Here is a 22,258-nt window from a genome sequence, read left to right as displayed (position 1 = left end):
AGGGGTACCCATGGGATGTAGATAATGTGCATATAAGTTATTATTGTTGCATTAAGTTGCCGTTTTACTTTCTGCTCCTTCGTCTTGAAACGTCACAGCGGCGGTGTCAATATCTGATATCCTCCTATGTAATTGTCGCCACTTGAGGCCGACAACGTGCAATGCAACTCGTAAGTACGACACATCCGCCAGCACGTGAAGGCATCATCCAATGACGTCACAAACCTTTTTCCCTCTGCCGCCATTTTGGGAGTCAAAGCCGCCGCAGCAGCCGCCGCACGCGCTTCCCGCGGCTCGGACTATGGTTCACACGTGCGTGGTGTCCGGCTGCAGGAACAGGAGGACCCCCGGCACCGCGCTGTCCTTCTACCGCTTCCCCCGGGACCCCGACAGGAAGCAGCGCTGGATCGCCGCCGTGAACCGGGAGGGCTGGATGCCCAACGACGGGAGTCGGCTGTGTAGTACTCACTTCATCTCAGGTCTGAACCTCCAGCCGGCCCCGGGGCCCCCAAACTGCTCTCCTTTTACTCGACTCACTGCTCATTGTGTTAGAAACGACGCTGTTCATCCGTGATCAGGTCATCGATGTGATCGATCACATTCAGCACCTTTGTCCACTGTTTGATCACTAGTTTGTTGTTGGAAGAACTCGAGTATTAATTTGTAATATAAAGTTTTGTCAGGTTTCATATAATGCAAAACCTGGAAAGTTTGGAAAAACAAACAAAATGTCTTGAAATATTTAAATAAAAAGATTGTTTTAATCCTGATGGAAAAAGAGTTCATTTGAAGTGTTAATGATTTATAATTATAAAGTCTATAATTGATCGCGAATCAACATAAGGTCCTTGGCCAAGCCCTGGTGTCATATGTGTCACCATAGTAACATAAGATGCTCTCTGCTGGATGAGACCACAGTTAGGAGGGAAAATGTGATTTAAAGGTTCAATCAATCAAGATAAAGTTCAGATCTTCCAAATTTATCAAAAGTGATCAGCAGTCACAAACACTTTCCTGTCGCCCCAAACTCATTGATCATCATTGGTTTCATGCAACAGATGTTCACAGATGGGAGGAATGTTTGGGGCCAGCTGTTCTCTGAAACAATCAATAAAGTTAGTATAAAGAACTCAGCCCCTCCTCTCTGACTGCATCCTGTCTCTCCACCCGCAGGTAAACAGGTGAAGAACCCACGCTCAGCAGATTATGTTCCCTCTGTGTTCGCGGCAGCACCCGTGTCCCCGGAGATGAAGGAGCAAGGTGCCTTAGAGCCTCTGGACAAGCAGGAAGCCCGAGTGGAAGCAGCCAACGCCTTGCTGTTCCTGCAGGGCCAGGGCAGGCCCGGGGGGGGCGAGCGGGGCCAGACCCGGCGGCCGGAGGAGGGCGAGGCCACAGGGGAGGACAGCTCTTCCTCCTCTCTCAGCAGCGACGATGAGGAGGAATCTGGAAGCGACAGCAAGAAAGGAAAGTTCATTCTGAAACCAGAAACGTCGGTTAACGTGGATGACGTCCTGAGAGCCCTGAAGAGGGAGAACCAGGCCCTCAGGGAGTCTGTGGAGAAGATGTCTCTCTCTGAGTCGTCCCTGAGGAACGACGCAGAGAAGGTGAAGTTCTACACTGGTTTACCAAACTACTTTGTGTTGGAGACGGTCATGTGGCTCCTGGCTCCCCACATGGATGGACTCAAGAACGCGAAGCTCTCCAAGTTCCAGCAGCTGTTGCTTACACTGATTCGACTGCGCTTGGACCTCCGCAACCAAGACCTCGCCTACCGCTTTGGCGTGAAAGTTGGCACCGTCACCAAAACTGTGCACCGTATGGTGAACATCATGTCGTCCACTCTGGTGCCTACCGCCGTCTTCTGGCCGTCCAGGGCCGAGCTCCGGAAGAACCTCCCTGCTGCTCTGCGCTCCTCCCACCCGGACTGCGCCGTCATCATAGACTGCTTCACCGTGCCCTTGGAGGAGCCGGCGGCCCGGGGTAACCAGGGGGCGGGGCTTAGCAGCGACGTGTTGAAGTATCTGATCGGCGTGGCTCCTCAGGGGGTGGTTACCTTCGTCTCCAGGGGCGTGGTGGGGAACGTCAGTGACAAGAGCCTGGCAGAGGGCTGTGGCTTCCTGTGCAAGCTTCTTCCCGGCGACATCGTGCTGGCGAGCCGCGACCTCGACATCGGCGAGTCTGTGGCCGCCAGGGGAGCGCAGTTTAAAATCGCCGGGGGAGGAGAGGCGTGCGGGGGCTCAGAGGGCTCAGTGCTGAGCCAGAGCTCCTCTGAGACGCTGCTGGTGCAGAGGCACGTGGAGAAGGTCATCTCCATGGTGAAGCAGAGGTATGCCATGCTGACTGGCCCAGTGGAGAGCCCCTTCACCGCCGCCGCAGAGCGCACCTCCACCCTCTCCACCTTCGATAAGATCATGCAGGTGGCTTGTGCCTTAAACAACCTGTGCATCTCCGCTGCTCCGCTCGAGTGAGGAACCCAAGCGCTCCTCCTCACCTCCCTTTAGAGCCCAGATGGTCCTGATAAGGTCCTGCAGGACATTTAGGCCTGAACCTTCTTTGATATCAACTCTCAGTAGCTCCACTCCCTTTGATCCGCCACAGATCAGTGTGAGACCCAGAGACACACAGAAGCACAAAGCCTGAACTCAACTCACTTTGATCACAGGCCAGTGAGCCCCTCAACATGGACCTCCATGGTCCACACAGGTACTTACAGGTCCACAGAGGTCCATACAGGTACTTAAAGGTCCATGAGCTCTAGGTGGTAAAGTGAACGTTTCCCGGTCGTGTTCAGAGCTGCACGTTTCATTCCCAACAGACATCAAAGTAACAACCCGACCTCAGTGATCACTAATCATGGCTCAAAAACAGGGACGGTTATGCAGGGGTCAAAGGTCACTATACACTTGACTTTGGTGTGATTAAGCTCTTTATTTAAATGGTTAAGTGTCTGCTGTGTACAGGAGTGTAAATGAGGACACGCCCCCCCCCTGCAGAGATCCATGACCTGGCTGGTGTTTGCTCAAGAGCACTCCTAAGAAAGGCAGATGTTGAATGGTGACTGTAACTGTGACTCAAGCCACACAAACCTCCTCACAGGGACTGAAGAGTGTGGGCGGTCACCAGAGGCCTCAGCTTTGCTCACAGACACTTCAGGTGCTTGATTTGGCGGTTTGTGACCCTCGGGTGAACCGATGTCACGTCAACCGTCAACCGTCACGTCAAAGCTTGAGCTTTGAGAGACGGGACGAGGAAGGGTACACACACACACACACACACCTTCCTCGTGTGATGTATAGACGAGGGGATCAAGATAAGGTTCACAAGAGACAAACAGTCCAACGGAGAAATTCGAGGACAGAAACGTATCTCCTGTACGAGTCGTTCAAAGTGACCTCGCTGCTTTATGAGACGTTCACAAAGCTGCCTGCATTTACTCTCTTTATTTCTGACAGACATGTACGTGTCTTCACGTAACAACGAGGCTCCGCCCAGTTTTGGGTAGGCCTTGCTGAATGTAACTTTGGTTCGGTTTGGACGAAGCGTTTTGCCTTTGTGACGTCCGTTCAGCTCTTACTGATCCTCACTGGAGCGATGATCGTTGCCCTCGGTTACTCTGTCGGAGGGTTTCGCACCGACAACGCCAAGCGTGAAACGACGGTTTACTCCTTTTGAATAGTTAGTTTCCTCTTTCCCTGCTCTCTTCACATTCATCATTATCTCATGGAGCTTAAATGTAAAGTTTGTTGGAGCAGGTAAAGAGTTTGGATGTCTGCGACCTGATTGGTTGAATTGTACGTTACTGATTGTTTCCATCTTGAATTGTTAGAGGAGGACATGAATTGATTGATAATATCTGTAATCTGATGCATCTTCCTGCTTCTGGGCCCGCCTCTGACGCCTCCAGCCTGCTTGTGCGTTGCTATGGATACAGTGTATTGATTCAGATCTGGGCCTCATCCCGACCAGCAGTTGGCACTCACTGGTCAGTCGGGTGGAGCCTCCTGGGGGGAAGCGTGCAGGTGGGTGGCGCCCTCACAGGTCCACAGGCAGCAGGTCACATCAGGAGGGGGTAAAGGTCATGTTGTCATGGAATGTTGTCGCTTTCTTACCGGTGCCTTAGTCAGTAAAGCTGCTGCTGTTACTAATCAGCCTCCCCTTTTCTACACACTTTACCTGTACATCATACGCTCTTAGGCTCCTCCCCCTGTGGTTTCCATGGTTACATACACGTCCGGATAGAGAGTGTCTGCCTGCTATCCTATTATTATGTAACTCATTTATTATGAGGCAATCGATCACAAAGGACCCCAGGTGGTTTGTGATAGTTTGATGTTTTTGCTCGAGGCCCAGTGAGTCGTGAACCAAATCCTTTTCTGACGGGCCCAGGTGGTTTGTTTGTCACAGTTTGGGCCTGAGAGGCTGCACGGTGCCTTTGCCTCGTCTGTGTGTGTGTGTGTGTGTGTGTGTGTGTGTGTGTGTGTGTGTGTGTGTGTGTGTGTGTGTGTGTGTGTGTGTGTGTGTGTGTTGACGGTGAGCTCATCTGTGCTCTGGGACTCCTACAGGCCCTGAATGTAACACAGATCTGATCAGACTCAACAAACCAAATCTGATTGTTGTTGTATTAAATTTGCTCCTCTTGCATGTGGGTTTAGATTCAGTTCATGAGGGAACTGTGGTTGATCTATTTGAACACAGCTAACAGGATCTGAGTGTGTTCATCTATAATGACATAATGCTGTCGTCCAGCTGAGGAGCAGAGGTTTGATGTATCGTCTTCATAGCAGTGTAATCAGATTATAATCAGATTATAATCAGAGTATAACCAGAGTATAACCAGAGTGTTAGTATGCGATTGTACCAGGCTGAGATTAGGGGAGCAGTTACCAAAGAAGTCATAACTTACACTAAGAATTTCATCTTCATGATTAAAGCCTTTAGTTGTTGCCTGATTGTCTCTTTGGTTGAACTTGTGTGGGTTCTTACAGGCTGGGGTCAGATCAATGTCTCTGACAAACAAGAAGGTCAACCAACACACACACACACACACACACAGGGTCTGAGTGGAGATTGATTGATGATTTTTGCATCATTTGTTCTGGCTTTTATCTCCGTGTGGCCATGACAAATTAAAGTTTGGAAACAGGAAGGCCTTTGATGCTTCTGGTGTGCGTCTCCTTCCTGTGTTCTGCTGTCCATGTGTGTGGCAGTGTGATGCCCTCTGTGACACACACGCACACACACACACACACACACACACACACACACACACACACACACACACACACACACACACACACACACACACACACACACACACACACACACATTCATGTCCTCTGTCTCAGTGGAGGCCCCACAGGAGTGACTGAGTAACGCTGAGACTTTTTTCATGTATCTTGGGGAGAAATGCATCGCAGGAAGCCCCGCCTGGAGTGTGTGTGGTCAGAGAGGAGGAGGAGGAGGGAGGTCTTACTCTGCCTCCACTCTCTCGCTCTCGTGTAGCGCAGCTGTGGAAAGAAGAAGAAGAAGAAGACTTTCACTCTGGTAGGAAAGGTGTTGTTATTTGTTTCTACTAAAATTAAACAATCTCAATTTCAAAACAAACTGCACACATCCCATAATAAGAGTGGAAAATGCTGCAATTCAGATCTGGATCAAAATGTTAAACCACAGTTTGTCATGATAAATAAATCAAGCGTTTCTTCTCCCTCAGGTTTGGATCTGTGTGTTTTTGTTTCTGTACCTTTTTGTTTCTGACCTGGAATTCCTGGAAAAGTGTTCTTTGGACTTATAATGCGGGATGTGGCGCCACGTTTAGACTTCCTGTGTCCAAATATTGGCAGCACCAATGTTCATGATCCAAGATTCTAACCTCACTTTCAGTGTTTTAAACACGCCGTCACGCTGTTTCACTCTCTGCTGTTCTACCGCTGTATTGCCAGTCGGCGACCCGTCGGCGGTCCGTCAGTGGCCCATCCACGGCCCAGGCAGAGTGATGTCTCTCGCCGTTACCGGATCTCTGTCTCGGCGCTGACGTGCGTCGGTCCGTCACGTGACCTGTGGAATGTTAACAATGCAGCGAGTGTCCAACTTTGTGCTGCATTTCTGATCCTGCTGCAGTCTGGGCAGAAAATGGAGGCTCCTTTCATCATCCGGACCAGGGCCGTCCGGACACACGCCGCCGCTACGCGCTAAAGGCGCCCCTAACACCGAGAACCGGACTGGAAACGCCGCCTTGAACGGGATTTTACGCTCCGATCCAAGTTTCTGAGCCCCTCTTCTCTCACATGGTAAGTGGAGTTGGTTCTTGGGGGGCGGGGGTGGGGGTTGGGGGGGACTTGTTGCTGAGGGAAAAGTCCAGATTGGAGGTTTTGGGGTTCCGGAGCTTGCAGGGTTCGGCTCCGTTTGGGGCTAACGGGGCTGACCGAACTCTCCCTGCACAGGAATGCACCCCCAGCCCAGCCTGGAATCTCGCTGGGAAGGCCTCGGTGCGCTAGAACGGGGCCCCCAAACGGGTCCAGGAAGAGACCCTCAACCCGGACCACAGCCTTGTGGACCTGCTCTGTCCCCTGGCCCCCCTCAGGAGGACATGGTCCCCCTTTAGACGACTTACACTCCCGACACATCCGCCCGGGGTCACATCCCCCCTGCTGCTTACTGTAGGTTATTGCAATTGTAATGAAATCGACCATTGGACCACCTTAGGGGCCTCTGAGGGACTTCCCGGTTCATATTAGGGACCCCTGGGTCCCACTAGAAGGGGGTCCACAGTCTTAAACATCCTGTGCTCATCTTTATTAACAAAGTATCTACAGGTATGGAGACAGGTCCCAGAAAGGATCTACAGGTCCTGGCTGCCTGGGCCATGAAGGTCAGGCTCAGTGATAAACACAAAGATACTAAAGTCAGGATTCATCATGGATCAGTCAGATTGGGAAACTCCACTGATGTGACCCATCAGGCTCAGTTTTCGGTCACAGTGAGACTCAGCTGTAGGGAGGGGGTTGTGCTGTAGGGGGCGCTGTGTGTGGACCATCCTCTATTTAAACAGTGAGCGCTTTACGTCGACTGTGAGTTAAACTTCTTATTCACTAGGGGGCACCAGGACGCTGAAAACCATGGATTTCGCACAACAAACAAACAACAACAACAAAGTAAACAAAGAGGTCGAGAATTGGTGCTGAGGAAAGCAGAATCGTCTCATGCCCCCCGCTCAAAGCCTCCTGTAGACTGGGAGAGCGTGGAATCCCACTGAGTGTACACGGCTTCAGACATGCTCACAGGGAAGCTTCAAATTCAAAAATTTGTTTTGTTTTTCCTAACAACCGTTTAAGATTTTCCCAGATTTTCTCTTTTCCCTTTAGTTTTTTCTGGATTATTTTGTTGGTAACGTTCGTTTGGATTTCTTGGGGAACTGTCAGTAAGTGATGGAGGGAGGAGGGATGGAGGGACGGAGGGATGAGGGATGGTGGGATGAGGGATGGTGAGATGAGGGACGGTGGGATGAGGGACGGAGGGATGAAGGACGGAGGGATGGAGTTAGATCCTGGTTGTTTTCAGAGAATAGAATAGAATAGAATAGAATAGCGTTTATTGTCATTGTACATGATAATACAACAAAATGCATTTGTGCTGTGCCTGAATCTTTGAACAATAATAAATAAACAACATTAAAGCAATAAACTATAAATACACTATAAGTAAATAATAAATAATAATTAACAATAAATAAACAACACACAGTTCCATTTATACATTCAAACATTAAAACAGGTCATGTTTGGATCAAACAGAGGTTCTGTATCAGCCGGTGAGTTTGATCAGGACTTTGTGACTTGGTGAGGCACATAGGTGTAACACAGAGGTGAGTGAAGCTTCTCCTCCTCATCATCACAGAGGATTGTGGGATACAGGTGTACCTACAGGATACAGGTGTGGCCACTGAGGGTTCAGCTGTGTGAGGTGTGTTTGTCTGTTGGACCGCTGTGAGGGAAGTGGCGCTCAAGGCGTTTGGTCTCTTGTCCAGTATGTGTTTCATTCAGGTGTGCTGCTACACACACACACACACACACACACACACACACAGTGACAGACAGACACTTGTCCGGATGGAGCCCGGCAGCAGAGTTTTTGATGTTTAGGGCATCATCAGGGTCAAAGGTCATACTGGAAGAGTATGAAGAGATAAAGATGTACCGGTGAAGGTATTACTTTATAGACGTCAAGTATTGACGTGTGTGTGTGTGTGTGCGTGTGCGTGTGCGTGTGCGTGTGTTCGGGCCGCCTCCAGAAATAGAATGCGTCCCATCTTTTTGTTTTGGCGTTATTTAAGCCGCCCTGTGATTGGGCGGCGGTGTGAGTTCACTTGTAGTCGTGGAATGGCATGCTCCGGGTCGGACATGGCGCTCCAAGCATCACAGGAATGGAGGCGAGCGATCGCAGAGATTGTGCGGTGTGTCGGCTTAACACACCTGTGGGTGACTCTGCTGTGTTATGGAGCCAAACATGAGAGATGCTGCAGTCCAGTCCATATTAACCCTGGATCAGTAGGACCTGGATCGGTAGGATCTGGATCTGGTGGTCCCTCAGTCCAGGGACCACCATGTCTCCAGGCAGAGCCGAGTGTCTAGCAGAGCTACAAACATCAACTAGCAGCATCATGGAGCTGAGATGGAGCTGATTCAGAAGAGGACAGACAGAGGATTTCAGGGTCAAGAGGTCAGATGATGAAGGTCAGATGTAGAGGGAGATGCAGGTTCAATGAATGTAGTGAGCATCACGAACGAGGCAGACGGAGGATGAAGTGTGACTCTGTCAGGGAGAGGTCGTTGGTGTTGGTTGGTTTCAAAGCCGTCTTGTAGTTGTTTCTGTCTAAAGCCTCCATGCGTTTGATTCTTCACTGGAGGCTTCAGACAGAAACTCTCTCTCCTCTCCTGGAGGGGAGGAGGATCGCTGCAGCGGTGGAATGCAGAGTATGCCGGTCCAGATAAGGCCGTCGGATGGTGTTAAAGGTCTGACCACAGGGGAGCGCCGCAGAGGAGCGGCTGACGCAGGCAGGATTTGTTTGGACCGTGTGCTCCGGCGTCACGCTCTCATGGGGATGTGCAGCCATGACCACGCAGTGCAAGTATGCAGCCACCGGGGGCGACGTGGAGAACCAGAGCTGTGCGTTAATGGAGCCAGGAAGGGTCGTCTGCTCTATGACCCCCCCCCCCCCCCCCCCCATTCCTGCTTCTATGCATTAAGGATGCTCCATTGCTGCTCATACACTCACACACTCATACACTCACACACTGATACTGTTGCCTGGGCCTGTGTAGAACCAGACCAGTCAGGTTTGGATCATTTTGAAGCTGCAATGAGCAAAACCCTCTGCAGGTACAGGGCCGTCTTACAGTGGCTCAGAGTCTGTCCAGCTTCAGAGCAGAGAGCTCAGATCCTGGTCCTGACCTTTGTCCCTGTGTGGGCTGTGCAGGTACAAACCCATGTGTTCTATTGAGGATGTAACTGACCCAGTGTCCTTCTCTCCCTCTGCAGGCGCAGGTTGGCATCATCATGGTTTTGCGTGGCTGTGGCCTGGTAGCTGTACATGTTTCCTGGAATGAACGGGAACCCATGGATGCCCTTCTTACTCATCTTCATCTCTGATCACTGCGTCTGCATCAGAAGCACAGAAAGACACAAACTAACACAACTAAGAGACGGGCAGGAAGACTCCCACATCTGTGCTGCCAGTAACTCTTTATCTATTTAGGTCAGGCAGCTCCAGAGGGAAACGAGGAGGGAGCAGGGGAGCCAGTGCCAGTTTATGTGTGAGTGTGTGTGTGAGTGAGTGAGTGAGTGAGTGGGAGTGTGTTTCCTCTTTGGAGTAGGTTCCTACCCTGAGGCCATGAGGCCCAAGACTTTCCCTGCTGCCCCATATGTGGGCAACACGCGCCAAAGGCTTCAGGAGATCAAGGAAGGCCTGAAGCAGCCGGCCAAGCTGGTGAGCCAGGCGCTGCACGGCGGCAGCTCGCGGGCCGACGGAGGCCGAGGAGCCGACTGCAAGGGCGGGAAGGACACGGGCAGCCGGCAGCAGCAGCTCCGACCGCCGCAGAAGTTTAACAACTACCAGAACGCACTACGGGAGATCCGCAAGTCCCTGATGCCTTTTGCCAACGAGTCGGGCCCGTCGTCGGGGTCGGGACACCCGGTGGGGGCCGGAGAGGTCAACAGGCAGATGCTGCAGGAGCTGGTCAATGCTGGCTGTGACCAGGTGAGAGTGTGTGTGTGTGTGTGTGTGTGTGTGTGTGTGTGTGTGTGTGTGTGTGTGTGTGTGTGTGTGTGTGTGTGTGTGTGTGTGTGTGTAAATGTCACTTTCCCTTTTTGATGTTTGCTGACTGAGGGATGAATTGTCACGACAAACATATTGATCCGATCGTATGAATGAACCCTGAGGAAAGGATCGGCTCTGTTCAGTTCTGTTCTGATGCCCAACCTGTTCTGATGCCAACCCTGTGTGTGTGTGTGTGTGTGTGTGTGTGTATGTTTTGATGAAGGAGCTCACTGTCACATGCTCGTACACACACAAACAGTACCAGCTCTGCCTGCCAAGTACCCGTCGTCACGGTTACGTAACGCCGGCCCGAGCGCTGAAATCTAGAAATGTCAGGTGGGTTTCCCAGCCCGGCTGCTCTGCGTGGACCAGCGCCACCGCAGGCTCCTGAGGCCCGCTGGATATCCAGGTCACACATTCAACCTGCAGCCTGAGGAACTGCTGAGTAACAATCATGTGAGTCCTGTTAATCAGGGGTCAGCTCACTTCCCTGCAGACTGAGGAGAACTGCATCGCATTCCATAGAATCTATACATTCAGCTCCCAGAGTGACGTCAGTAAAGTTCATCCACTCGGCAATAAGAACATGTTTATCACATGAAGAATCAGATGTGCTGCTGGGAACATGTGACCACACCAACCCTCATTCATCATGTGTGTGTGGGTCGTACACACACACCTGTGTGTGTGTGTGTGTGTGTGTGTGTGTGTGTGTGTGTGTGTGTGTGTGTGTGTGTGTGTGTGTGTGTGTGTGTGTGTGTGTGTGTGTGTGTGTGTGTGTGTGTGTGTGTGTGTGTGTGTGTGTTGCTGTGACGCTGTGACGCTGTGACGCTGTGACGCTGTGTTCTTGAGATGATCCAGCTCTTAATTTTACAGTCATTACATTTTAGTCCCTAGACAACCATTCAGACTCCTTGTCCTGCCTGTGTTAACACAAGGGAACCACTAGATGGTAGCATAGAGTACGGACGGTACAGCAGTCTTCACACCAAAACGCTCACCATCACTGGATCTGTATCAGTAGGATCTGGATCTGGGGGTCATTAGTCATTTTCTGATAGGAGCTCAGTGTAGCCAGGCCGAGCTGAGCCGAGCATTGCTGGTTTGCACAACTTAGAGAGCGATGTTTGGCCTTGGTGGAGGTATGTGCTTCCTGGGTGCTTTCTTTGTTGCACCTGTGATACTCTGGTGGTCCAGTCTCATTAGACTGGTCCGGCCCCGGTCTAGGTTCCGTGGAGCCTCTTCCTCCTCTTGTCTTGTCGTGCTGTACCATGTGTGGTCTTTGGTCTTTGGAGGTGTTCTGGCTTGTGGACTCTGTAGGGCCTAAAGCTCAGAACTACACCAGGAGCTGTAAGCAGCGTGTCCACTTCTCCCTAAACCACTGGGACATCTATGGAATTTAGAGAAAGTGACATCTGTAGTGCTGTTTGTTGTCTTTGTGAAGAAATTCCTAAATTAGTTTGGGAACTTTGCGTCCTGAAGAAGCTCCTGGATGTGTGAGACCCAACAAAGTGTTCCTGGGTTGTTCTCCGTCTCTCTGACCCACTTATGAAGCACATTCCAGGGACAAATGGAAGCCATATGACAGAGAGCAGAGTGCGGATGGACGGACATGCAGAGGGGGACATCTGTCCATCAATCACACAGAGGGCCATAAACCATGACAGCTTCTTCTTCTTCTTCTTCTGCTTTATCAGCATGTTGCTGAGCTCTGCACACACACAGTCACACTGTGTCTTCCCTTTTTCTTTCTTTTTTTTTTTAATGCCCCGACGTTACAAACGCGTCCACAGACAGGCACAGCAGCACGTGGCGGCGGCGGCGGCGGCGGCGGCGTTACGTAAACTCTGCCACGTCTGTTGGAGGCTTTAATGTGCTTAGCGAGCCTGTTTGCCTCGTCCAGCGGGAGGCCGTGCGGATGGTGAGAGGGTGGGGAAGGAAAAGGCTGCAGGCTCCCACCCTCGCTCCCTTCCCCTCCACTTCATTCCTTTCCCTCCCATCGCCATGCCTGCCCCCCCCACCCCGCCTCCTCCCCCCAGGCAAAACATTTCCTCCCTTTAAAAAAAAAAAGAAAAGAAGTGATTATGTAACAGGGCCACATTGCTCTGTAATGTGCAGCTGGAGAGGACAAGAGAGACGGAGACTGATAAGGTGTGTGTGTGCGTGTGTGTGTGTGTGTGTGTGTGTGTGTGTGTGTGTGGGTTAGTTAAGGGTTGGACCTTATCCTGCTCCGAGTGCCCCGATTTCCTAATCTGACTATTATTCATGGGTAAGGAATGACCCAGAAGAGTCCAGACCAGAGAGGAGGCTCTGCGTGGCGACACAGCAGGAGGAGGAACTGTTCCACCCTGCTGCCATTGAATGTTCACTTCCTGTTTGTATTGACTGAGCGTTGCTCACAATGGATGTTAACTCACAGAAACTCTGACCTGCAGCCCGCCGGACTTTACAATGCATAACTTCAGAATGAGAGGATTTGTTTGTGGCCGCCCTCCTCCAGAGTGTGTGTCCGTGTGTGTCCCTGTGTGTTTGCGCTCGTTGGTGAGCCTGTTTTTGGGAAAACTCAGAGGCTTGTGGGACGAGACCACGATGACACAGGAGCAAGTGTAGCAAGGATATTTTAGACTGAGAGGCCACAAAGGTTAGATAGAAAACAAACAAAGTGAGAGGGGAGAGAGAGAGAGAGGGAGAGGGGGAGAGAGAGAGAGAGAGAGGGAGAGGGAGAGGGGGAGGGGGAGGGAGAGAGAGAGAGAGAGAGAGAGGGAGAGGGAGAGGGAGAGAGAGAGGGGAACGAGAGAGGGAGTGGCAGAAAGAGAGAGGGGGAGAGAGAGAGGGTTGGTGAGAGAGAGAAGCAGGCGGACAGATTGGAGGGAACATCCAGAATCCAAATAGCTTGAATTCCTGCTTCCTGGGCTGGGGAATGTGAGCAGGGAACATCTGTCGCCATGACAGCTGGGGTCACCAGGCGCGCCTCCCAACACACACACACACACAATCTGAGGAGTGACAGACGGAGGGATTGTTGTGAGGTTTGGTTGTATAAACATGAAAGTGATTCTGAGTTTCCCATCACATTACTGGGAAAAGAGACAGAAACACAAGATGAAGGATGAGAGAGAGAGATACACACACACACACACACACACACACACACACACACTCACACGGCCTTGTCATTTCCTGGCTGTGGCCTCGGTCGCCACCCAGTTGTGTTTTGAAAGCTTTTTGTGTTTGATTTACTTTCCCCTCCATACATTTAGTTCCAGTTTCTGTGAGAAGCTGCAGACACAAAATGGCCGCACAGGGATGCTCCTTCTCCCCGCAGCACACACACCAGCCTCCCTCTGTCGTCGGTGTCCTGCATGTTTCTGCATGTCATTCTGCTGCTAAAGCCACTCACACTGACGGGGTTGGTGGTTGAATTCTTGCCGTGGTTACTCATGCAGAGAGCAACTTTAAATAAAGCCGCCCCCCAAACACCATCTGCATGGCCCAAAATAATCCCTCATGTGGCTGCAGTCCCCACTGCGGCCAGCAGGGGCGCTGCCAGGGACGGGGGCCTGAATGGCGTCTCTGTGAGGGGCCGGGGCGAGGGGCGGAGATGTCTGGGCGGTGATGTCATGTGCCATTCAGGGGGATTTCCTCATGTAGGTGTGGGTGGCCCAGGCACAGAGGGAGAGCCAGGTTAGAGCTCCTGTCTGTCCCACAGCCTGCTGCACACACGCCTGCTTACACGCCCACACAGGGTCATGCCAAGACATTATGGTACACACACACACACACACACACACACACACACACAGAGGGACATGCTCGCTACAATGTGGCCAACTGCAAGGCTAATATGGATATGTGGACAGGAGGTGATCTACAAAGTAACTGATGGTCAGATATGCATTCCTGACCTTCACATGTATTTGTAGACACACCCACACACACACACACACACTGAGTCTCTGTACACAAACATAATATTCAGTGTTCTTGCAGCTCAACTTTGGAATGTCAGATGTTCATGTAAATAACCACAGTGATCGTTTGATTGATCATTGATAAAGCATTGAGAACTCAAACGGCTGTGACTTTAACACGAGGTGTGTGTGTGTGTGTGTGTGTGTGTGTGTGTGTGTGTGTGTGTGTGTGTGTGTGTGTGTGTAAAGTCTCACCTTTACATTGTGTCCTTGTTTGTCAGTCGCATGGACGTCAGCTGGATCCTGTGTTGATGTTTCTCTGCGTGTGTGTGTGTGTGTAACAGGAGATGGCAGTGCGGGCGCTGAAGCAGACAGGAAGCAGGAACATTGAAGCAGCCTTGGAGTACATCAGTAAAATGGGTTACCTGGACCCTCGCAATGAGCTCATTGTTCGTGTCATCAAACAAACGTCTCCAGGTACAATCACTGTCATTGATCCATGAATCTCTGTGTTTGTTTGATTCTTTACTGTTCTCTCTCTCATTTTCATGTTTTATGTGATTAATGATGTCACTTGCGGAGCTGAAGTCTCACTCTTTGTGCTTTCAGGAAAAGCTGGAATACCAAACTCCATGGACCATCGGCCAGCTATGGAGGTTTCAGGTGAAGCGGGTGCTATGCCCCCGTACCACCAGATGGGGGCTCCACTGTACGACGGAGCGGCGTACGGCCCTGACGCAGAGATGCCCAGGCCGTACATGGGCCCTCCCCCTGTGATGAACTACATGATGCCCCCCTCTGGTGCAGCACAGGGTCCGGCCATGGGCAACCCAATGGGTCGACCTCCCAGTATGGGCGCCTACCCACAAGCAATGGCTCCTCCAAACAACCCAGGCAACACCATGTTTCCTCCCGGCGCCCAGCAGAAAGGCTACGGCAGCATGGAGCAGCACGGCCCCATGATGAGTTACAATGTCCCTGGCCAGCCTCTGCAGCTCCAGCCTCAACCACCGGGGGGCCCAGTGCCAGGCCCCCACTATGACTATGGCCACGCCAGGCCACACATGATGGAGCCTGGAGGCTATGGAGTCAAGAGGACCGCCTCCTTCCAGAACAAGATGGCACCGCCCCCCATGGCCCCCCCAGACAACTACGTCAACATGCAGGGGAAAGGAGCCATGGGCCAGACGGGGCCAGGAGGAGGAGGGGGAGGGTACCCTCCTAACCTGTACCTGCCCCCGCACTCCCATCCACGCCAAGCCAGCCCCACATCCCATCAGGTCCACATGATGTCACGTTCCCCAGGTGGGGCGGCAGCAGCCATGGGCCCTGACTTCCCTGACCTTCCCCAGGGCTTGTTGACGCCCTCCAGGGCCAGCCTCAACCTTGACCTGTATGAACACCACTGGGTGGGGCCTTCAGGCCCTGAGGGAGCCCCTCCTGCCAGGCAACCCCAGCCTCAGGGCCCATTCAGGGGGGAGGTACGGGTCCCTAGCAGAACCAACTCCTTCAACAGCCGCTCGGCCGGGCCCAACAGTGTCCGGCCTGCCATGGCTGCACCCCCTACCGCCGGGAAGCAGGATCCCTCCTTGGGCCCGCCCAACACCATCACAGCTGTGACGTCCCCGCCCATCCAGCAACCGGTGAAGAGTATCCGTGTGATGAGGCCGGAGCCGAAGACCGCTGTGGGTCCATGTCACCCTGGCTGGCTGAGCGCTCAGGCCCAGGACGCAGCAGAGCCTCTGCCCTACATGCCAGAGGAGGCCTACGCCCTGGAGCCTGCTCAGGAGCCACGCTGCCCACCACCACCCTACCCCAAAAACCTTCCCATAGCCGGGGCAGGTGGGGAGCCCGGAGCCCTGGAGGGATCTGGAGCCATGTGTGGCGCTCAGGACCTCAGCTGTCCTGCTGCACGAAACGCACACAGCAACAGCGGAGGGAGCGGGAAGGCAGAAGAGAGCCAGCAGGGGAAAGAAAAGAGCAAACTGGCCAAGGGAGAGAAAACAGTGAAAGACAAGAAACAGATCCAGACATCTCCTGTCCCAGTGAGGAAGAACGGGCGCGATGAGGAGAAGAGGGAGTCGCGTATTAAGACCTACTCGCCTTTCGCTTTCAAGTTCTACATGGAGCAGCACATAGAGAACGTGATGAAGACCCACCAGCAGAAACTCAACCGGAGGCTGCAGCTGGAACAAGAGATGTCAAAGGTAAACAAAAGTTTTCTACAGAGTTCATGTTAGCTTCTGAATCTGATCCCCACACACACACACACACACACACACACACACACACACGTCTCCAAGGCCACATGCTGAAACGTCTCCACACACTAAAGTAACAAAACACATTTGGGTGCCTCAGGACTCAGACTCAGCGACTCTCCGTCCTGGAACCAGATGTCACCGAGTTCACACTGGTGTTTGCACCAGCTTGTCCTAAGTGATTCCTTTGACCTTTGCCCTTTCTGACCCCCTTGGAAGTGATCGAATGGCATTTTGACAAGAGACAAAACTTCCCCACAGCTCCATACACGGTTAGCTAACACACTTCACTTTGACGTTCCCCTGCCCTGCTTTGATGCCTGTTTGTTCTTCTCGCCCCCTCGCTCCTCTTCATCGCCTTGCGCTTCACTCCTCAGGCTGGCCTATCAGAAGCGGAGCAGGAACAGATGAGGAAGATGCTAAACCAGAAAGAGTCCAACTACAACCGGCTACGTCGGGCCAAGATGGACAAGTCCATGTTTGTCAAGATCAAGACGTTGGGCATCGGAGCCTTTGGTGAGGTGTGCCTGACACGCAAGGTGGACACCTGTGCACTGTACGCCATGAAGACGCTGCGTAAGAAAGACGTCCTCAACCGGAACCAGGTAACTATGTCTTTAAGCTGCGTGAGCTCATGCTGTGTAGGCTTTGGTAGCAGGTAGCAGGTGTGAATGAGCTCTTTGTTTGGCACAGGTTGCTCATGTGAAAGCAGAGCGAGACATCCTGGCAGAGGCGGACAACGAGTGGGTGGTGCGTCTCTACTACTCCTTCCAGGACCGTGACAGCCTGTACTTTGTCATGGACTACATTCCTGGAGGAGACATGATGAGCCTCCTCATACGCATGGGCATCTTCCCCGAGCAGCTGGCGCGCTTCTATGTGGCCGAGCTGACGCTGGCCATCGAGAGCGTCCACAAGATGGGCTTCATCCATCGAGACATCAAACCAGACAACATCCTGATCGACTCGGACGGACACATCAAGCTGACGGATTTTGGACTGTGCACGGGCTTCCGCTGGACACACAACTCCAAGTACTACCAGAAAGGTATGTCCTCACTGCAGGGTGTCCTCAACTGCAGGTTGTTGTTGTTGTTGTTGTTGTGTAATGTTTCCGTGTACTTGCCTCCAGGGAACCACATCAGGCAGGACAGCATGGAGCCCAGTGACTTCTGGGACGACGTGTCCAACTGTCGCTGTGGGGACCGACTGATGACACTGGAGCAGCGCGCCAACCGGCAGCACCAGCGCTGCCTGGCTCACTCTCTGGTCGGGACGCCCAACTACATCGCGCCCGAGGTGCTGCTGCGCAAGGGTGAGCGAGACAAACGTGGAGTCAAAGCTGCAGCTTCATGGAGTGAAGAAAGTCTCTGAACTGGAGGACAGAGTGTTCAGTAGATGTTTGTTTAACCAGGTGGGTTTTCTATGCATTAAAAGTTTCCTCTGTTGTGCAGGTTACACCCAGCTGTGTGACTGGTGGAGCGTGGGCGTGATCCTCTTTGAGATGCTGGTGGGACAGCCACCGTTCCTGGCCCCCACACCCACCGAGACTCAGATAAAGGTCAGGAAAGCATCACACTTGAATCACTGAATGAACCAAAGGGGTGTGAGGGTCAGGAGCAGAATCAGCTGACGGTGTTTGTCTGGTCTCCAGGTCATAAACTGGGAGAGCACACTACACGTGCCCCCCCAGGTCAAACTCAGCCCCGAGGCCGTCGACATCATCGGCCGCCTGTGCTGCTCCGCCGAGGATCGCGTGGGCGCCAATGGGGCGGGTGAGATCAAGGCTCACCCCTTCTTCACCCAGATGGACTTCTCCAGCAACCTGCGGCAGCAACCGGCCCCCTACCGGCCCAAGATCGCCCATCCTATGGACACGTCCAACTTTGACCCTGTGGAGGAAGAGGGCGGCCCCGGGACGTGGAGCGACAGCGGGGACAGCACCCGGGCCTTGGACGCACTCTGCTCCCCGCACGGGAAACACCCAGAGCACGCCTTCTACGAGTTCACCTTCCGCAGGTTCTTCGACGACAACGGCTGTCCCTTCCGCTACCCAAAGCCCCTGGAGGCCAACGAGGCACCGCCCAGCATCACTGGAGCCCACAGCATGGGCCCGGAGGAGGAAGAGGAGCAGGATGACGAGCTGGAGGAGGAGGAATCGGATGAAGAGGAGGAGGAGGCAGAGCAGGTGGAGGGATGTGAGCCTGTGTATGTGTAGAGCCGAGGACACAAAGGCGTCCTCAGAGGTGCCAGTCCCTTTCTGACAAACAACGCTTGTATTCCAGCTGATGGCCCTCCCACCCAGCTCTGCTCTCCTTGGGTGCTTCCAGTATGTTTGTGTTCAGACATGTTACACTGTGTGTGTGTGTGCGTGTGTGTGTGTGTGTGTGTGTGTGTGTGTATAGCTGTGTGATGTGTGTGAATGCCAGAGCAGGATGGACTAACATCTGTCTCATGAGTCAGACACCACAGTGAGTACGAATAGGAAACTCCCCTGACCCGGGACCAAGAGACGACCTCCAGTTGTTACATTACTGACTGCATCAGCGGTGACGCGTTGGCAGTCAGGAGAGTGCGACTGAGAGATGGGACTGCAGGTTGGATGGAGCAGACGGATGACTCGTGTGTGTGTGTGTGTGTGTGTGTGTGTGTGTGTGGCGGGGGGGGGGGGGGGGGGGGGGGGGGGAAGTAAGGACGCATCACTGTGGTTACTCACAGAGTCCAACCAAGGAACGCTTCTGGTTCTTCAAGGGTTAATCGTCATATCCCCCATTCCTTCCACCCCGGGTCTAACGGACGACTGAAACGCCTTCACGGTGTCTATTTGACGCAGGAACTACTTCCTGTTCTACCTGAGCTGCTTTACACTCGACTATTGAACATAGCAATGTGAAGAGTGGAACCAGTTTACTCACAGAGCACCGGGGGGGCGGAGTTAGTGTCACACACAGCTGTTGCAATATAAGCTACACAGAATGCTTGCATGCCGTGCACACACCCGTGCATACTGATTGAGAAAAGCTTGTGCTCAGTTGCTGAGGGTGAACATAGCGTTGGTGCTGCAGCTCGTACGCGCTTGAGCTCTCTGCTGGCTTCAGACCAGACGGACCGACAAAGCTCTCCAACTTCCTCCAACGCGTCCTGCAAACTGTGCAATAACGGCCATCCTATGAATTCACTGCACGCCACAATGTGCCAGATGGGTGTGGTCGACTCTCTTTGTCCCGCTCTGTGTCAGACTATGATATGGAGGTTGAAGCGTGTGAGATTGTGCAATGAGCGTCTGATGAATCATAGCACTTCAACAACCTAGAGAGAGAAAACAAACTATGCAGGCTGAGATGCGTCATCAGAATTCTGTCAGGTGGTGTTTGGTCGCAGGAATTCGTACTGCGATCAAGGACCGCAGCTTTGGACGGACGACCAAAGATTTCATCGCGTTTACTCGCTATGGTTTACATTTGTCTGCGTGTGTGAAACCACACACTCTGCTCCCAACAGAGAGACCATGGGGGTCGTTCATGATGAACACGGTCAGGATACAGCAGTGTGCTGAACATACGCAGGAGTGTGTCAAGAGAGAAACTATAATTATCAGCATATTAACCTCCTGCTGCATGCGGAACATCTATTTAAATGAACTGACTAACTAACTGAATGGCTTAGATGTCATTTTAATGATAACTAATGCGCCAAATCAGTTTGATTTCACCCAGATCTCATCCAGCAGTGATGTCTCAGCGGACTGAAGCTGTAACGATGTGTTCTATGGGACGTACCAATGAGGAGAGAGAGGCAGGACACAATGACTGGCTAACGACGCTGTGCTTGATCAGTGACCCCCGTGACCCCCATATGTCTCTCAGAATGGGAGGCACATCAAATCTTTCCACAGCCATATTTTAAATTTCAGTTAAAAAGGTTTCTCGCTGATCCGATTCATAAATATATATATGTACATATATATAGGATGAAACTAACCGAACACAATATTTGTGTTTGGGTCATTCCTTTTAATCTTGTGCCAAGCGTCACACTAAAGATGCAGACTGATCTTACTTCTACAACTTTTCTTTTATTCATGAAATTCATCATTTCAACGCTCGTCTCATTCACTCACACACACACACACACACACACACACACACACACACACACACACACACTGAGGTGTTCAGTGTTAAAGCTGTTCTAGGATCAGTCCCAAGAATGCATCGTAACTTAACCCCGCCTCCTTTATCCTCAGGAGGACATCACGACAACACAGAGCAATGTGTCCTTACCACAGCCAAACATGTGATAGTATGACTATGTGCAATAAAAAAGACATGATATAGTTTTCTAAACACTTAATATCCTTCTGAACGTTGAGTGCTTAAACGTGCTTTGTACAAATATATTAGTTGATATATTTTTCTCCTCTAAACAACATGCTGCTTATTATTGTGGTTAATATTATTTTCCTTATTATTTTAATTATTACACATGTACCTGTTTCCTTTTGTGGGGGCTTAAAGAAGTGAGGGTTTGATGGCTTCAGCAGGTAGAGAGCTGCGTGTCTTTCTAGTTGAATGTCGGACGTTGCGCCTCACAGCTCTGTGGCGGCGGCGGCAATAACGGTTGATTAGTTGTTAGGAGAACATAGATGGGAGAACCCTGGGCCTCCTGCAGCCAGGCTGGTCCTGAGTGCAGGGGAGGAGGGGAAAGGGGTGGAGATGAAACTGTAGACGAGGCTGAAGAAGAGGAAGAGGAGCTGAAAAAAAAGAGTGAACCGTTTTCTGCTTGTGTAAAAAAAACGAGCTTGGTTCAAATTTGGCAGAGTTTGTGTTTGGTACATATGTTATTTATCCAGTATGAGCACAGGTTTGAGTGTGTTGAGGTCAAAGCTGTGCGGCGTTCTGCGTCTGAGTCGTCCTGTACACTTCACTTATTGACAATCAGCAAACATTACTGCTCACTCTTGTGTGAATTGATTACAAACTGCTCCCACAGTATTCAGTGTTGTGTAGCGAGTGGGCCTGGTCAGCTTTCAGATGTGCGATGCTTCTGTGCCTTTGGTCCTTCACTCATTCAAGGTGGCCAAACCTGCAGGAACATCATGAATCACGTTTTGGAGGATTTGTTACTTTTGGATTTTTTTTTTTTTGCTCGACAATGTATTGAAAGCTTTTTCTTCCTGAATGTTCTTTCTTCTGTCCTCTGAGGTGAGCTGCACAAACTGAAGAACTCAAGTTTTCCGTGCACAATGTTCCCTGGATAACACCTGGGGGATTTTCACTCAGCTGTGTTTACAGAGTCCAGTTCAGAGTGTAAATGGCCTTACATGTCCAGGTCGGGCTGCTGTGAAGAAGCAGAGGTCAGGCACGTACAGCAACCAATTACTGGAGTCTTTATGCAGCCAGTGTCCTGCATGTCAACATAGTGCCGGTGCTGACGGGTCCTCGGCTGGCAGCCACAAAGCATCCGTGGCGTGGGAAATGCCTTGCTCAAAGGCTCTCTCTATCATTGAGGTTCTTAAAGCACACAGTGTGTTGCCCTTCCTCTTCCTCCAACCAGCTTCTCTCTGCTGGTCTGAACGTTCAAACACTTTCCGCTTGTCATTTGTGTTGTCAGCCCACGTTGTTAACCAGACCGACTGCTTGGTGGGAAATAGCTTTATAATACGTGTGTGTGTGTGTGTGTGTGTGTGTGTGAGAGTGCCATGAAGTGTGTGAGGTGCTGTTGTTTTCTGTTTCTAAGGTTAGAGAGAGATGACTGACAATCTTTGACTG

General features: G+C 51.7%; 2 protein-coding genes across 3 annotated transcripts; both read left to right on the top strand.

Moving 5' to 3' along the window:
* The first annotated feature begins 260 nt into the window (after nucleotides 1–260).
* On the top strand, nucleotides 261–5,712 carry LOC143017088 (uncharacterized). Its single transcript, XM_076171705.1, has 2 exons — nucleotides 261–479; nucleotides 1,174–5,712. Exons 1-2 carry the CDS (start codon nucleotides 302–304, stop codon nucleotides 2,466–2,468), a joined length of 1,473 nt encoding a protein of 490 aa, XP_076027820.1. The 5' UTR covers nucleotides 261–301; the 3' UTR covers nucleotides 2,469–5,712.
* Nucleotides 5,713–6,085: 373 nt separating this feature from the next.
* lats2 (large tumor suppressor kinase 2) lies at nucleotides 6,086–19,138 on the top strand. 2 transcript variants are annotated; one of them, XM_076171696.1, is made up of 9 exons: nucleotides 6,086–6,290; nucleotides 9,538–10,255; nucleotides 14,571–14,703; nucleotides 14,836–16,433; nucleotides 16,865–17,092; nucleotides 17,181–17,535; nucleotides 17,620–17,802; nucleotides 17,942–18,048; nucleotides 18,142–19,138. In XM_076171696.1, exons 2-9 carry the CDS (start codon nucleotides 9,890–9,892, stop codon nucleotides 18,703–18,705), a joined length of 3,534 nt encoding a protein of 1,177 aa, XP_076027811.1. In that variant the 5' UTR covers nucleotides 6,086–6,290; nucleotides 9,538–9,889; the 3' UTR covers nucleotides 18,706–19,138. The 2 variants fall into 2 exon arrangements, with proteins under 2 accessions (XP_076027811.1, XP_076027812.1); XM_076171697.1 differs by lacking the exon at nucleotides 6,086–6,290 and adding an exon at nucleotides 6,425–6,659.
* The last annotated feature ends 3,120 nt before the right edge of the window (nucleotides 19,139–22,258 follow it).

This window comes from Genypterus blacodes, unplaced genomic scaffold (assembly GCF_046128005.1).
Source record: "Genypterus blacodes isolate CSIRO-AG114 ecotype Tasmania unplaced genomic scaffold, CSIRO-AGI_Gbla_v1 ptg000265l_1, whole genome shotgun sequence".
Taxonomy (NCBI): Eukaryota; Metazoa; Chordata; class Actinopteri; order Ophidiiformes; family Ophidiidae; genus Genypterus; species Genypterus blacodes.
The sequence above is the reverse complement of the archived record's forward strand: the minus strand, read 5'-3'. Positions and strand labels throughout refer to the sequence as shown.

Bases quoted from the DNA above. Each gene is read 5' to 3' on its own strand.
- LOC143017088 (XM_076171705.1), top strand. From the start codon at position 302: ATGGTTCACACGTGCGTGGTGTCCGGCTGCAGGAACAGGAGGACCCCC. The intron at 480-1,173 runs GTCTGAACCTCC...CTCCACCCGCAG, and splicing joins TAGTACTCACTTCATCTCAG to GTAAACAGGTGAAGAACCCA.
- lats2 (XM_076171696.1), top strand. From the start codon at position 9,890: ATGAGGCCCAAGACTTTCCCTGCTGCCCCATATGTGGGCAACACGCGC. The intron at 14,704-14,835 runs GTACAATCACTG...TTGTGCTTTCAG, and splicing joins CATCAAACAAACGTCTCCAG to GAAAAGCTGGAATACCAAAC. The intron at 17,093-17,180 runs GTAACTATGTCT...TGTTTGGCACAG, and splicing joins ACGTCCTCAACCGGAACCAG to GTTGCTCATGTGAAAGCAGA.